Source organism: Ananas comosus, linkage group 9 (assembly GCF_001540865.1).
Source record: "Ananas comosus cultivar F153 linkage group 9, ASM154086v1, whole genome shotgun sequence".
In the NCBI taxonomy this organism is placed as follows: Eukaryota; Viridiplantae; Streptophyta; class Magnoliopsida; order Poales; family Bromeliaceae; genus Ananas; species Ananas comosus.
This window is the reverse complement of record NC_033629.1, coordinates 5026043-5042761: the sequence shown is the minus strand read 5'-3', so window position 1 is coordinate 5042761 and position 16719 is coordinate 5026043. Positions and strand designations below refer to the sequence as shown.

Below are 16719 nucleotides of genomic sequence, written 5' to 3'. Positions count from 1 at the left end.
TTTTGCCCTTCTCTTTTTTTCCTTTTTTTTTAAAAAAATTTTGTTTTGCACCCCTCAGATGCATCCATGTTGTCACATAGCACACTAGCATAGAGGCTTCATATGCCGCCACGTGGCGGCTAATCGTGCCCCCCATGACTTTAAGTTAACTAATGTAGAGAGGAAAAAAAAGAACGGTTTGTTAACCTTTTTTTTTTCATATAATATATACTTGTTTAACTTTTAATTTTCTAAGTGTATATTATTTTTACCAACTAAATTTAATAACGCAAAATATTTTCTAGCTAATATATATAGCTATGAATTTTGTTAATTATTAACAACAGAAAACTAGTAGAGAATTAAACTACTATAAAAATGGCAACAAACCGTTCTATTAATTGCTGAGTGATTAATTTGTTTTAGTATAAGCAACAAGATTTAATTTGTTTGATTTCGCAGTAGGAATCTCACAAAGGAATCGTAAAAAATGAAATTGTAATACTTCAAACTCTTCTTTCCCTTTTCTTTCAAATGTAAAAATTTAGTGCCATAAAAAAACAACAATATATATATATATATATATATATATAGGAGCAATGTATCGGAATGTATGATTATCGTGGTAGAGACTATTTAAAGAGCTGTGAGATGGACGAAACCGCATTAACTTTGCGATAATACCTGCTTTTTCAAAGCCAAAATAAAAAATTAAGTACAGTGCTAATGATACAAGATTAATTTTTATGGGAACTGCATGTAACACACAATTTACCTTGTAAATTAATAAAAAAAATACATGATATCTCAGACCATGCAAATGAAGGGCGATTTGGTAAAACCACATGGGGAGAAAAAAAAAATGATCATAGACATGTTCACCACAAACTTTTTTCCTAACAAACAATGCAAGTGAACTGTAGACTCCTCATAGGAAACCTAGTCATTGTTCCCCCAAAGCTCTATAAATTTCCAAATAACATGTAGACAACATTCACAACATGACAACTCCCCCACTATCTTTCACTTAAAAATCTCCACCACCACTCCATTCCTCTCAAATTTATCCATCATTCCACCCCCTCCTTTTCCCTCAACACAATCCTACAAACACCAACAAAAGAGAAAAAAAAAAAAAAGGAAAGAATCAAACTCCATGGAACTCCACTTCCAACAACAACAACAGCAACAACAACAACAACAACAACAACAGCAACAGTACTACTTAGGCACAGCTGCTTCTAACAAGCCTAACAATAAGCTCAAAGGGAAAAGCAGAAGCAGCAGCAAGTTTGTTGGTGTGAGGCAAAGGCCCTCAGGGAGATGGGTAGCAGAGATAAAGGACACAACACAGAAGATAAGGATGTGGCTGGGCACCTTCGAGACGGCCGAGGAGGCGGCGCGGGCCTACGACGAGGCTGCCTGCCTGCTCCGCGGTTCGAACACCCGGACCAACTTCGTCGCGCATCCGTCGTCCCCCAACTCCCCGCTCGCCTCGCGAATTCGCAGCCTACTCGATCACAAGAAGCTCAAGAAGAGTAACACTTCTCCAAGCAATTCCACCTCTATCACAAATACTAGTATTAGCACTAGTAGCACTGCTGCTACAACATGTTCAAGCACTGCTGCTACAAGTGAAACTATGACAAATGGAACAGTTAGTACTGGTGCAACTCCTTGTGGTGACATGAAGCATGATACCCAATTGAGCACTGATCATGAGGTGTTCAGGCCTTACTTCATCAATGGAAGTGAAGATGCTCGTCTCGGTTCTGCGCACGCCGATCAATCCTGGGCATTCGAAGCCGGGTTCGACCGCCTCGCCGTGTTCGACGGATACGGTGAGTTGGCCAACCTGATCAACCCGGAGGTCTCGGAGTTTGAGAGGATGAGGGTGGAGAGGCAGATCTCGGCTTCGCTGTACGCGATGAACGGGGTTCAGGAGTACTTTGAGACGGTGCTCGATCCCTGCGATTTGCTGTGGGATCTCCCTCCTCTTTGTCACTTGTTTTGCAGGTCCTGATGCATTAAGAATTAATCAAGAGTTCTCTTCTCCCTTTTCTTCTTTTTTTAAAATTTTCTCTACTCTTTCTTTGTTTATCTGCGTCAGAAAAAAGCCAATTCCATGCAATACCTGTGTGATATATCTTGGTTTTTTAAACAGCGTAATGATGATCTGAAACATCTTAGAATTTGGATATACATATATATATATATAAGTTTAATTATCTGGTAGTTCAACTCCAGTTGAAATTACAACTCTCCTTGTGATGGATTTCACGGCTTTTTCCACATAAATTTCATGAGTACTACTGATGAGAGTCTGTATTATGTATCATTTTGGTCTCCAAAGATGTGGCATCTGTGTAACTACTTTGTTCATTACTGTTGGATTTTTGTTTTTGGTTAACTTCTAATTAATTAGTATGTAGTGAAATGCTTTAGGTTCATCAGCTAACTGTATGGGTTACATATATATATATATATCAAACCACAAAACAAGAGAATGTGTTTTGTCAAAACTCATACTGAAGATTCACAAGTCATAACCAATCCTACACAATAGGAACAAAAATCTGTTGTCACCCTCCTAGCTTCACAAATGGTAGTTGGAGATGACAACTCACCATCTCAAATAAGAGACTTTGTTTGGAGTAGTTGACATCTTATTCCTAGATGAAAGCAACTCACTGCCAGCCCCATTTGTTCAGAAGGAATTAGTTCTGCTGTCCTCATGCATTTGTTTCAGAGAAAGACTGATGATGAAAGAAATTATTAGCCAATATAATATACAAACATTTGATGCCATTCTCGGCAGCATATGCTTTTAGAGAAATCGGTGGTCTCGAGTGACATCAGAGCAGAAGATTCAGAGCCTGAATTTCAGAAAATCGATATGCCAAAAGAGCTTTTCCCAATCGCCACGCAAGAAAGTTACCCAAGTATGTTTTAGCCATATGAATAGTTGTTCATAAAGTCATATGGAGATAGTGCGGAGCTATTAATTATATTCCTCACTATTGTTTTTCTTCGATTGTCAAAATCTTCTGAGAAAAAGTTATCATATGTAATAATTAATCTAAATTTCCGTCATAAATTTCTTGTTTGATTTTTTGTCTGTGGAAAAGCTCTTTTATAATTCTTCTTATCTCTTATAATCTGTAAGTTTAACACAGATCAAAACATAGTCTTGCGAAGGTTAATATCTAGTTTACATGAAGTTTTCAATCCACATTAAATAGATTAAGTATCATCCTGACTTTTTCTCTGTCAACTATAGCTTGTAGAGGAATGGTTGATCACATATAGATATTATATTTGTGGCTAGGATTTTGAGATTAATGTCCTTAGCGACATTATAATAAGTGAAAATGTGAACTATTTCTCTTTGTTAAAGTCTCTCTCGGTGTTTTCAAACATGATCGTATTGAGCGATGTGTTTGTTCTCAGCAGGAATGCTCCACTGATTCCACGCATAGCGTCGATACTTGTCAATGGTGTGCTCGGGGTTTTCAGTTGATGTACTCGCACTGTCAGAACTAAAACCGAGAAGATCTAGTTCGTCGGATGCGAAAATACCAAAAGAGATCCGAGAAAAAAGAGAAGAAAAATAAAGCACACAATATTTACGTGGTTCGGCCAACGGTCTATGTCCACGGGCGAAGACGGAGCGGAGATCTTCATTATAATCAAAGTGATGTACAAAATATGCCCCTCTCACAAAACTCTAATCCCAAAAAATACACCCATATTCTCTCTCTCATCTTCCGCACTAAATCAATAGCGGAAAGAGTATATTTATAATAGTGGCTAAATCTAAATGCGATTAGGAATACAAACCCACTAAGATTAGGAATATCTCAATAAATTAGGCATAATCTAAACTTAACTTAATGGGATAATTGAAACAGAATAGGGCTAGAAGACCTTGCGGTACTAGAATTCGAGACATATTTAACAATCTCTACCTTGGCTTGAATTCTATGTCTTCTCCACCAAAATCCCAAGAGCTCCTGAAGTGCTACTGCACATGCGAACAAGTTTACGGAATACTTGACCTTGATCGCCTAAAAACTTAATGAGCAAATCCGCGGGATTCTTTGAAGTGCCAATCTTCTCATCTCCAACTACGCCTTTTGCAATCTCTGTTGCATCAGAACGACAACTTGTCGTAGAGCGAAACTGCTAGAGCGATCAAACTTCTCGATCTCAAATTCATCGACGTCTTAAACACCCAAACGAACACTTCGGCTCTGATACCAGTTTGTTAGAACTAAAACCAAGAAGATCTAGTTCGTCGGATGCGAAAATACCAAAAGAGATCCGAGAAAAAAGAGAAGAAAAATAAAGCACACAATATTTACGTGGTTCGGCCAACGGTCTATGTCCACGGGCGAAGACGGAGCGGAGATCTTCATTATAATCAAAGTGATGTACAAAATATGCCCCTCTCACAAAACTCTAATCCCAAAAAATACACCCATATTCTCTCTCTCATCTTCCGCACTAAATCAATAGCGGAAAGGGTATATTTATAATAGTGGCTAAATCTAAATACGATTAGGAATACAAACCCACTAAGATTAGGAATATCTCAATAAATTAGGCATAATCTAAACTTAACCTAATGGGATAATTAAAACAGAATAGGGCTAGAAGACCTTGCGGTACTAGAATTCGAGACATATTTAACACGCACCATTGTCGGTGTCCAAGTTGAAGTTAAGGCCAAGATCTTAACTAACAATAAGAAGCATCTATCTGAAAGAAGCTCATTACATCTAGGTTTCGCTCGCGAGGCTAGTTTATATTCTCTCACTAGCTAGGAGGGAACTATTAAAATCAATTGATGTTGTGTAAACTCCGCGATTTAGATTCCTGAGTTGTTGTGCACTCTGCGCCGGAATATATAGGTGATTCCGGCATCTTTTTTTTTTCGATTAAACAGGGATATTCCCTATTTGAGCAGAAAAACATACAACCTACAATTCACTGGGGGAAAAGCAAGCTCGTCCGCAAAGCAAACTCAACCACAACAACTCTGAGCCAACTATGGCTAAAAAGAACAATGAAGAAACACAAAAGATAGCAAAAACAAAAAAAAAGAGGGAAGCATAAGCAGTCTCAGGGCCCAAGTACAGATATCCAAAGTTTCACCGTGCAACGGACTCTTCTTCCCAGCTGTTCCCTTCGAATCAGGCGTTCATGAAAATTCTCATATTCCGCTGTTTCCACAATTCCCAGCAAGCCGCTGTAAAATAGAGATCAAAATTATTTTTTGGTAGTCCCACCAATGACATCCTTACTCATTTCCACCGACTCGCTATATCTCCAGAAAAGTTGGCCATCAAGTGCTGTGTGATCGGAATACTTTGAAGAAGCCAATTACACACGGACCTCGCATAGGTGTAGCAAAAGAGGATGTGTTCCAGGTTGTCTTCATTTGTGAATTAAGCATAACACACAGATCGATGGGCTCGCCTAGCAAGTGTGTCGACCGTCGAAACTCAATTTCTCGCAGCTGACCACATAAATAATTTGACTCTGAGAGGAACCTTGAGTTTCCATATCCATTAAAGATAAGAAAATCATAGGCGTTCCGTACCGAAAAACTGCCGTTAATATTCCATCGCCAAATGGTCGAGTCATCAGAATCAGACGGCAAAATGTCGTGGATCAGCGTATTGAACTGCAGAAGCTCATCCTGTTCCACTAGGCATTGTGATTGGTGCGCAAAGCAAAATGTTGAATCCAGTTTTCGACCGAGAGGTGTTTATGGGTCGATAAGGCATATAGGTTGGGAAATTGGTTCCGCGGGACAAAATCTCCACAGCATATAGCATTCCAAAACGACGCAACCTTTTCGTTACCAAGTGACAAGTAAAGAGAAGAATGAAAAGGTGCAGCGATGCTGAGAATTCCTTTCCAAATCGGGCAGCACCCAGCGGGTTTAGTGTTAACAAGTGTTTGAGATTATTATTTTCTTATATGAAGTACTTATCATCATATTAAGACTCTCTACTAGAGAACAACGTAGTTTTGAAACAAAGATACTTTGCTCCTATTTAGTTTTTGAAACTAGTTTATGAGCGAAGTACTTTTGTTTAAGAGTAAAGAAGAAATTAGGGGCACCTCAGCCCCTCAGTTTTTGTCAGATTATTGAAAGTTGAGGAAGATTCACTAAACCTAATGTGAGATTCGAATAAACAAATAGAGTATCGTTTGTGCACTTAATTTGGACCAAGATCTACTATAATTAGTGTACCTCATTAATGATGATGCTTAGCTTAACTACCAGTGCAAGTACATGTTGCAGCCCCTTTTTATTACAAATTTGGCACAAAAATTCAGTCCTCTGAGAATGTTCAAAACAAAATTTCTTTCATGTGGTTAACTGGTTTACATTGAGAATGTATTGACCTTCTGTGAGATGACAAAAAAACTAGTATGGGGAGCTCTCGCTGCGGAAACAATTCCCTAATCTGCACGCTTTATCGACAATCAAGCACATTTCTGTCATGTCTTGGTTTCGACGTTTCACCACTCACCCGATGATGGGGTTCTGTCCACCCCTCAGCTTCGAACAGGACAATGAACTCCTAGCTCTTCAGGCCATACTTTCCAACATCACTTTACACGTGGATGTGAACGACTCTATTATTTGGAGATGGAATGCAGCAGGATGTTTCTCGACTAGGAATGCTTATGCTTTTTTCGCCCTTAGTGGAGTCAAGGACTGTAGGCTGCCTCATCTTTGGAAGATCAAGATTGCACTCAGGATCAAGGAATTTATGTGGCTAGCTGTGAGGAATCAGCTCTTGACAGCCGATGTACTTGCTAAACGAGGATGACATGGACCTTCAATATGCGTGCTATGTTCCGCCAATGATGAAAATCTAGAACATCTCCTCTTTGGATGCATCTATTCGAGATCTGTTTGGGCTTTGGTCCTCGATAGTGCTAGGTCATCTGCAGACCTTGTGATTAACCGAACGGGGGATATCCCAATCCGGTGGAATCGCAATAGATATATGCTGTCGGGAACAACAAGAACACTATTCGACCTCTGTTTTACTACAGCCTGTTGGGCTCTTTGGAAAGAGCGAAATTCAAGGATCTTTCGCAATCGACGAGTTACGCACGAAGAAATGGAAAAATCCATCATAGCTGAAGTAGAGTCCTGGAGATCCACCTGGGGGGATGATTGAGTTTGGATTGTGGGTTCAACTTATGTAATTTATTTTTCTGTAGGTGCTGTTTTTACTACTTGTTCCACTGTACTCCACAAATAGAGTAAATCCCTGTTTAATAAAAAAAAAAAAAAACTAGCAAGGAGAGAGAAGGCCAAATTCTGAATGGCGCAGCGTTAACTGTTGCAGAAATTCTTCAGATTTAGTGTCTTTATTATTTGTGAGCTTGTTATTATTAATATGGCAAAGTTATTCTGACTAAAAATGAGTTTTCCTGTTGGCTACTACATGATCTATAAATTCATATACTTGTGTGGAGTTCGAAATCTGAAAATTTCTGCAAAGTGAGAAACAATTTGTAGACTCACAAGTAACAAACTGCGTAATCCTAGCTAATCCCAAAATGTTAGTGCAGGTGTTTTCTTAATCTCAATTAATCATCATATCCATAAAACTATGCATAAAATGATGCTAATAATTGTATAAAGTAATTGTATACAGTAATTTCTAATGCACAATACAAATATACAAATAACCAAGAGAAACAATGTGCATCATCACCAAATTTGTTTTATTAATAGGCTTAAAATAATATTATAAATTATAAAATAATTTTATTAAAAATATATTTATAAAACTAGTTCTATACAGTAAATATTAAAATTATGTTCAAATATAAAAAAAAAATTTAAGTGTAAGCAGTGAATAATTTACCGTTTTAACAAACGGTCTTTTTTAAACCTAGTCTATAATAAAAATTTCTACTCTTATAATAAGAAATTTTTATTAGCCTCACTAGCCTAAAAAAACCCATCACTACCTCCTAATTACTATAAAATCCACATGACAATAAAAAAATAATAAAAAATTGAAAACAAGCATAAATACACTTACAGTGTATTTAACAGTTTGAAGCAACACCAAAGAAGAGCAGGGTAGCACACAAACACAAATGCAGAGGAAACTGCACCTAACCATTAACATGTAACTAGTGTCTCAATCTCAAATAATCACTACTATCCTACAACAATTGTTGAGTGAAATTTTCTCTGCGCCAGTAACAAAATAGTCATCATCTTGTTAGAAACCAACTCTAAAAAGCCGAAGCTAATGAACAAAGCAAAGAAAAGACAAGAAAAACACATTTTAGCACAATCAGTACTCTGCCAAACCACAAATAAGCAGAAGAAATATCAACAATCACTCAGTATGTTGAGCCAGGACGGACAGCACATAAACAAAGGAAGACAACAATACAATCTGCTGCACGAAACAAAGCGACAAACAGAGAGAAAGTATACATACTGCACAAACCAATCACTAACAACACTTCTAACTGCACGCCACAACACAGCTCAGAAGTCCTCGCCTTCTTCGCCCTCGTCATCCGCACCCTCCGCTCCGACTTCTTCGTAGTCCTTCTCGAGCGCGGCCAAGTCCTCGCGCGCCTCGGAGAACTCCCCTTCTTCCATCCCCTCGCCAACGTACCAGTGCACGAAAGCCCGCTTGGCGTACATGAGATCAAACTTGTGGTCGATTCGCGAGAAGACCTCGGCGACTGCGGTGTTGTTGCTGATCATGCACACGGCACGCTGCACCTTGGCAAGGTCACCTCCAGGGACCACAGTTGGTGGCTGATAGTTGATCCCGCACTTGAAACCGGTAGGACACCTAAACATAAGAAAACAGGCAATGTACTTATAAACAAGAGATGCCCCAACCGCATTTTAGCTGCATTGCTTGTTACTTTTTTAGGTTCGAACCAAATCCCTTTCCTACCGGAATTTGCTTTTTAGATTTCCCATTAGGGCATGAACATTATTAATAAGCATGTGGATTTGTAGCAATTTTACGGTTTTAGAATAACTATAAATAAGGATTCAATAGATTAAACTGAGCGATCCTTGTTTGAAGTGATTTAATCAGTTATGTGATTTTTCATGTTCTCAGTTTTAATAGGGCCAAACAGAACAGCAAACTGATGCACTAAAGCATTACAATCTGTTAACTGTTAGGTGTTAATTTAAAAGCCAAACTATAAAACAGAGGCATCTAAATTTTCCAAAGAATTACTCAACTTCTAAAGAACCAAAGCTAAAAGAAAAACAGGGATAAAGAGAGTAAGCACCCACCAGTCGACAAACTGGACAGTTCTCTTGGTCTTAATGGTTGCAACAGCAGCATTAACATCCTTTGGAACGACATCACCACGATACATCAAGCAACATGCCATGTACTTGCCATGCCTGGGATCACATTTAGCCATCATGCTCGAAGGTTCAAAAACAGCATTCGTGATCTCGGGCACCGAGAGCTGCTCATGGTATGCCTTCTCGGCAGATATGACAGGGGCATAGGAGGAGAGCATGAAATGGATTCTGGGGTAGGGCACGAGGTTAGTCTGGAACTCGGTAACATCAACATTAATGGCTCCATCAAACCTTAGAGATGTGGTTAATGAAGAAATGATCTGAGAGATCAGACGGTTCAAGTTGGTGTAAGTGGGCCTCTCAATGTCAAGGGATCGACGGCAGATATCATAGATGGCCTCATTGTCCAAGAGAACTGCGACATCTGTGTGCTCGAGCAAGGAATGAGTGGAAAGGACACTGTTGTAGGGCTCCACAACAGCTGTGGAAACCTGTGATTTATGAAGGTTTAGAGCGTAGGTCACTATATTGAAAAAGTTAAAACACAACGATCGAATAATAAAGAGGGAAGTTATGAGAAAACAACCAATATCTACCACGAACCATCCCTACATACCAGACAAAACCTACTCTCTTATTCTTTTTCGTAAATCACAGATGCACACATGAGATTCTTGTAAACAATGACTTGAATGCTAGGGTTGGCCTATAGCAGCATGTGATGGAGAAATCATGGTGGCATGCACCCAATAGTTCAGCAGAAGAATTGAGAGCAAGGATTCTAATTGCCATTCTAGTTTGCCGCACTTGTAGGAACATTATTCACTATCCGATTTATCCAAATTATCCAGTATGAAAATCTTCGCATGTTTAAACAAGAGTACAGATCACAAATTTGAATAGCCCTGTTGTGCAATTTAACAAGACTAAAGCTCACAAATTTTAATAGCCCAGTTGTGACCCAATATTTGATGCACTGTATTTTTTAATACCAAACAAAAGAAATATGTTAACATTAATATATCAAAATATTTACTTCAATTTTATGAAAATTAAATGACCAACTTATTGAACACACAATTTTGAACTACATTTGCCTTGGAAAACTATTAAAGAGAGAAGGAATTTTGCTTATTAGCATGATTTCTCCTATGAAGCATATGCTAGTAAGAAATTAGCATGAGATCATCGGATGCATCTTGGTTTAAATTAAAATTTTCCCTGATGGCAATTTGTCCAGTGGAACTTCTCTCTGCACAACATGCCTCTAAACAAGATAAACATAATAATTAGAGATATCTTCAAATGCAAAGCACAAGTGCAGAAAGTTATGTTAAGAACAACATATTTCTATAGCAGAAAACTAAAATGACGCATAAAAATTAGCCTACAAAGAAATTAAAGGAACTAAGCACCACGGTTTTCCGCATTCATGCAAAACTATAATGAACTTCAAACAATTCAAACCTGTGGGGAAGGATAGATGGTGAAACCAAGCTTGGATTTTTTCCCATAATCCACAGATAATCGTTCCAACAGCAAAGACCCCAATCCAGATCCAGTACCACCACCAACAGCATTGAAGACTAGAAAGCCTTGCAAGCCAGTGCAGTTGTCCGCCAACTTCCGCACACGATCAAGGCAGAGATCGACAATCTCCTTCCCAACTGCATCACACCAATAAAACCACACTTATATAGTAGCTTAAGCTTTTATGTTTTTTATGTCATTCTAGAGCAGAAGGCCTTGAGTCCACATCCACCAGGTCAATCCGTCATTTACATTTTTTTTAAAAAAAATCTGTTAACTTAAAGTCTAAATCACGGGCCTAATAAAAAGAATCTCAATTCATTAACATGGCATTAGGTCAAATGATCTTGCATCCAAATCTTTCAAGTTTCAAGGCTCTAGTTTCACTTAATTTCCACCAATCCAGTTTCCAATCACATACTGGGACCGCATCAAAATCTACCAACACATGAGGGAGATTGTTAACACAAAATCAATTTACAATACCATTATCTTAAATACAAAATTGATTTACATCATTATCTAGGAGTGTAAGCTTTCAAAGAAGTCCAATATTTTACTTTAGGTAAAAATGTACAGATCTAAATACCTGAATGTTAAAACCTTTCATTTTACTCCTCTATTACTTGTGTTATAGTACAAATTTAACATTCTGGTAAGTAACAATATATTCCATTAAGATCTAGAATATTTCATTAAGAAAATTAAAAAACACTGTTAAGTTTTAACAGTGAGGTTATTCAATCAATTATATTGCAAGGTTGGATAGAAGGTTACGTAGAAGGTTAGGTACAATTATAAAAAATTTGTATACTTTTAGGTACCCATTTAAAATACACTATACTTCGAGTCCATACAATTTTACTTTTACATGGAACTCCATTACAAGCAAATTCAGTAGGACAAGACTAGAAGAAAGAAAGATTACCAGTATAGTGGCCACGAGCGAAGTTATTGGCCGCATCCTCCTTGCCGGAGATAAGCTGCTCTGGGTGGAAGAGCTGGCGGTAAGTTCCGGTGCGGACCTCGTCTATGACGGTGGGCTCCAAGTCCACAAAGATGGCCCTCGGCACGTGCTTGCCGGCACCAGTCTCACTGAAGAACGTGTTGAAAGCATCATTGGCCACTCCAACCGATGTATCACTGTAAGCAAAAAATCAAGTATGTCAGCAACGTTCCCTCGGCACGAAACAGAAGAGGAACCTCCCAATTATACAAGATCTTGGAACTATATCAAACATCTGTTCCCGTTTATTTTCTCGAAAGAAACATGTATTTACACCCTAATCTGCTCATAGATCACATGAAAGAGAACAACAAAAAATGAATAGAATCCTTAGTTTTATCAGATCAAATGGATCTCTATTACCTCCTGAGTTGTATTTGATCAAACAGATCTTTAATACTACGAAAACAAACCCTGATTAAATTTATTGACCCAGATCCAGATCCAGATCTGGATCTAGATGTGGAACCGTTTACGGATATACTCTAACGGACCATTTCACAATCAGGAAAGTTCTTCTTCGGAAAGCAAGTTGATGGCAATAATTAGGGATTCAAGTACTAAAAACGAAAAAAGAGTAGAAACACAAGAAACATTGATGCAACGAACGAAGAAGCTTTCCTCAAAAAAAAAAAAAAAAAAAAACAATTAAGTTCAAAAGAAAATCAACAATTACCAGTAAAAGCGAATAAGCTCCGAAAGATTTGAGAAAAAAAGGAAAGAAAAAGAGAGGGACTGAAAAAAGTAGGGGAAAAAAAACAAGTATTTGCCACATTGTAAAGAAAAAAACATAATATATTTACACGCTGAACTGCTAATAGATTCACGTAAAAGATAACAACATTTGCAAATCTCTCGTTCATTGTTTATTTCCTGTTTCAAACATCAATTAATCAAATATATTCATCATTTTATTTGGATCAAAACGAAACCTTAGATTAAATCTACGGATCCGGCATATTCCTCTGTAAAAGCAATTTGATGACAACATGAGCACCAAAAAAATCAACGAAAAAACCCCATAAATTGAAGAAATTCGACGAGCAACAGGACACATTCACAACATTTTTCACCAATAAGAACCGATGAAAACCCAAAAAAAGGGGGAAAAACAACAAGAAAAAATCGCAGAAAATTCGAGCAGCATCATCAACACCCATCCACAACATCTACCACAAAAGCCGAGTAGTGGAAAAGCGGGATCTGATGATTGAGAGGGAAATTGAGACCTCGGCATGATCCCATCGGGTTGGATGCCGTGCTCGAGGCAGTAGAGCTCCCAGCACGCGTTGCCGACCTGGATCCCGGCTTGGCCGATGTGGATGCTGATGATCTCCCTCATCTTCTTCGCAACAACAACGACGGCGCAAACCCTAGCCCTCCTAACCCTAACCCTAGATCTCCCTAGCCTCGGAGCGTCGAGGAATGAGGGAACGGACGTTAGGGTTTGTTGCTCCTCCGCGTCCTCGTCGTCCCCTTTTCCCCTTATTGGGTGGGAGTAGGGGCTTGCTTGTGCGAGATAAGAAAGGAGAGAGCCACCGACAGAGTCGGAGAGTGGGGGGCGGACGGGTGTGGGGGTGTAAATGGTCGTGGGGTTGGTTTGTTTGTATTGGGTGGCAGAGGCGCGCTTTTTAAAGCACGTCACGTGGAAGCTGCAGAGAGAGTGTGGGGGAAAAAAATAAATTAATTAATAAATAAATTAATAAAAAGCCAATTTGCATTAAAATCCCACTAGTTTGGAGATTTTGAAACATAGGTCGCCTTACTGGATTTTACAAATTCCATCTGAATTTTCAACCATCTAATAAAAATGTTCCCCGTCTCCATCCGCCTTATTCGTATCTCCTCATATACGTCTACTTATACTGTATATCGTCTGGACGGGTATTAAGGGCCTGTTTGTTTTATCGAAACTAGACTTTAGGTTGAAGTAGACTTTGGGTTGAAGTAGAGTTCGGTGATAACTACTTCCTCTTCGTTTGTTTTATAATTATGAAAGTAAAGTTTCATTACTTCTACTGTTTGTTTGGTAGGAAGTGTAAAATATAAAACTATAATTTATATATAAATAATAAATAATTTAATAAATAAAATAATATAATTATATTTTTATATAATTAAAACTTAATTTAAAGCAACTAAATTATTTTTTTTATACTAAATTATAGTAATACAACAATAAAATTATAAAATAAAAAATATTAATATTTAATTAATTAATTTTTATTATATTTTATTGTACAAACAAAATAAAAAATATTAAAACTTAACTAATCAATTTTTATCATATTTTAAATATGCCAAATAAATAAAAGAATAATTAATTCCATAATTAAATATATATTTGAATATAATTATCTTTACCTAGTATATTATTTTATTATTTTTCTTCACCTCTCTTCACCGTAATTGACTTCGGCCCACGATGGGCTGAAGTCAATTACGCTGTTTTAGTTAACTAGATCTTCAACCGTAACTTTTTTATGGTGAACTAAACAACGAAAGTGGTCGATTTTTACCGAAAATCACTTCCTCCCTCCCACTTCCACTCCACTTCCTTGCAAACAAACAAGCCCTAAATGCGGTCCGCGCTAAATTATACAACCTCCACGTTTTCAAAATTCGAGCCAAATCGCTCCATGCTACTTGTCAGCCCTGATGTTTGGTGTTCTTTTTAATCCAAAATAAATTTTTTCAAGCTATATTAAGAAGATAACGCAGGCAGCAAGCGAGGCAAATGGTGCAACGTAATGTAAAGCAGTGCAACAAACTTCAAAAAGTGCAATACGTTGCTCAAACCAGTGCAACTCTGTCCACTCACCCCGATCAGTGCAATATGCCACTCCATCGTCATTCTTCTTCCGCTCTCCCAACGACCCTCTCTTCGTCGTCCCGTGCTGCTTATTCCTTTTTCTAAACCCCTTCACTACAACAAAAATGGTCTATAGCGACACTTTTAAATGTAGGTACATGTCAAAAAAGTGCTGCTAGCTAAAATTACCGACACTTTTAAAAAGTGTTGCTATATGTGGGGTCGCTAGGTATATAGTGACAGTTAAAGAGTGTCGCTATAACCTAAAAGAGTGCTGCTAATTTACCAACACTTATTTAAGCATTTAGCAACCGCCGAAACTCTATCTCGTTGGCTGCGGTGGCGGAGGAGGACGACAGGAAAGGCTCTTCGTCTATAATTTCAGTGGATTGAGTGAAGAGAGAAGAAAAGATGGTAATTGATTTTTCTTTTTTTTTTTCTTTTCTGTTTGTAATCTGGTCAAATGGACTGGGTGTGGTGGGTTGAGTAGAGTAATCTTTTATTTTGGTTAGATTGGGCTTTATATTTAGGCATAAGTAAATATTTTTTTAAGTTTTAGCATAAATGGGACACTTACTCAAAAGTGTCCCAAACATGTGTCTCTATAACCTAATTGTGTTGTAGTACTTGTCCTCCTCTATGCTGCTATCTATCTTCATATCCTTTTTTGCCACACGTCTGGTATTTTATTCCAACGCTCTTCGCTGCGCTCACTGTTTGCAAAAGAGAAGAGGAAAAAGTATAGCAGGATGGAGAAGTAGAAGGGTTTACGGGTAGGAAGGGGAGGAGGAAGACAAGTCGTGCATTTGCAACATGGTACCACATGGCAAACAAGTTGTGCAACTTAAATGGAAACAGTGCCATAAAATCTAAAACAGTGCATTATTCCTTTAATTCAGTGCTACTTCGATTGCAATAGTGCAACAACTACTCTAAATAGTGTAATGATTTTTCTATATAGTGCAATAGGTTATTAAGATAGTGTATTATACCCACAATATAGAGCTACTGCAGACACAATAGTGCAACTACTGCTCTAAATTGTGGAACGATTCTTCTAATCAATGCGGTTGGTGATTAACATCATTTTTTCCTGCTCGCCGTAGGTTCCCATCAGTTTCACCAAGACTAGCTTTATCTTCATTGTAAATCATTCCACCCCCCCCCCCCCTCCCTCCTCCATGTCATCGTAAATCATTTCTCTACCCCCATTACTTCGGCTAAAAAATTTCAAATTATCAAAAATGGAGAGCTTAGCTAAGATGAAGACAACCCTCTTAACCCTTTGTGCTATGAGGTGGACAGTTGAGTTGGTATTTTTAGAGTTTTGTTTTGAAGTTATCTGAAATGATGGATTTTTTGACTTTGTTAGAGCTACTTTTAGAATTTTTTTGGCATTCTTAAGAGGTCAAGAAGCATCTCTTCTTGAAGAATCGAGAGAAAGGAGAAACACCGAAATGGATTTGATTTTTTCTTTATATAAAGTTTTTTTTAATTGCATTTATGTATTATATATAATATGTAAGCTAGAATGCATTATAGTTGTATGCTAGTAGATCTTGTAGGTCAAGATGTATTCTTAGCATTTGACTTAACAAAAATAGGGTTTCTAATCTTTGGATAGTAAAAAGAGAGAGAGAGAGAGAGAGAGAGAGAGAGATTTGAGACATGCATAAAATATTATGTGAATATTGGAACATAGGGAACAAGTGTGGCATTCAACTTAAGTTGAAACCTAAGGTGTAAATATAGTGGTATATGAATTTTAAGCTAAATATGAACTAGAGAATAACAAAATGAAAAACAAACAATGTGGTAAAATATGTGCGACCTTCCAAAAGTGTCAAAGAAAGAGAGAAAAAGTTCTAGAGCAATCAACTCCCGCTGAGATATTTAGGAGAGTAAAAGAGCAATCGACCCTATTTACCTACCGATTAGAGAGAAGTCCAAGAGTAATTAACTTCCCATGAGTTCTAATAAGAAATGATATTAAACTAATAAGTTGGTTAAAGTAAAGGATTAATTGAGATGTATGTGTAGGTAAAGGACATA

At 37.8% G+C, this 16719-nt stretch overlaps 2 protein-coding genes across 2 annotated transcripts; one reads left to right on the top strand and one right to left on the bottom strand.

Moving 5' to 3' along the window:
* Window positions 903–2074, top strand: LOC109715809 (ethylene-responsive transcription factor RAP2-11-like). Its single transcript, XM_020241000.1, has one exon. The coding sequence runs from the start codon at window positions 1136–1138 to the stop codon at window positions 2000–2002; it is 867 nt and encodes a 288-aa protein (XP_020096589.1). The 5' UTR covers window positions 903–1135; the 3' UTR covers window positions 2003–2074.
* LOC109715195 (tubulin alpha-3 chain) lies at window positions 8278–13473 on the bottom strand. The gene is made up of 5 exons (XM_020240093.1): window positions 13085–13473; window positions 11778–11992; window positions 10787–10986; window positions 9302–9810; window positions 8278–8840 (listed from the first exon to the last, which is right to left on the bottom strand). The coding sequence occupies exons 1-5, from the start codon at window positions 13195–13197 to the stop codon at window positions 8525–8527; spliced, it is 1353 nt and encodes a 450-aa protein (XP_020095682.1). The 5' UTR covers window positions 13198–13473; the 3' UTR covers window positions 8278–8524.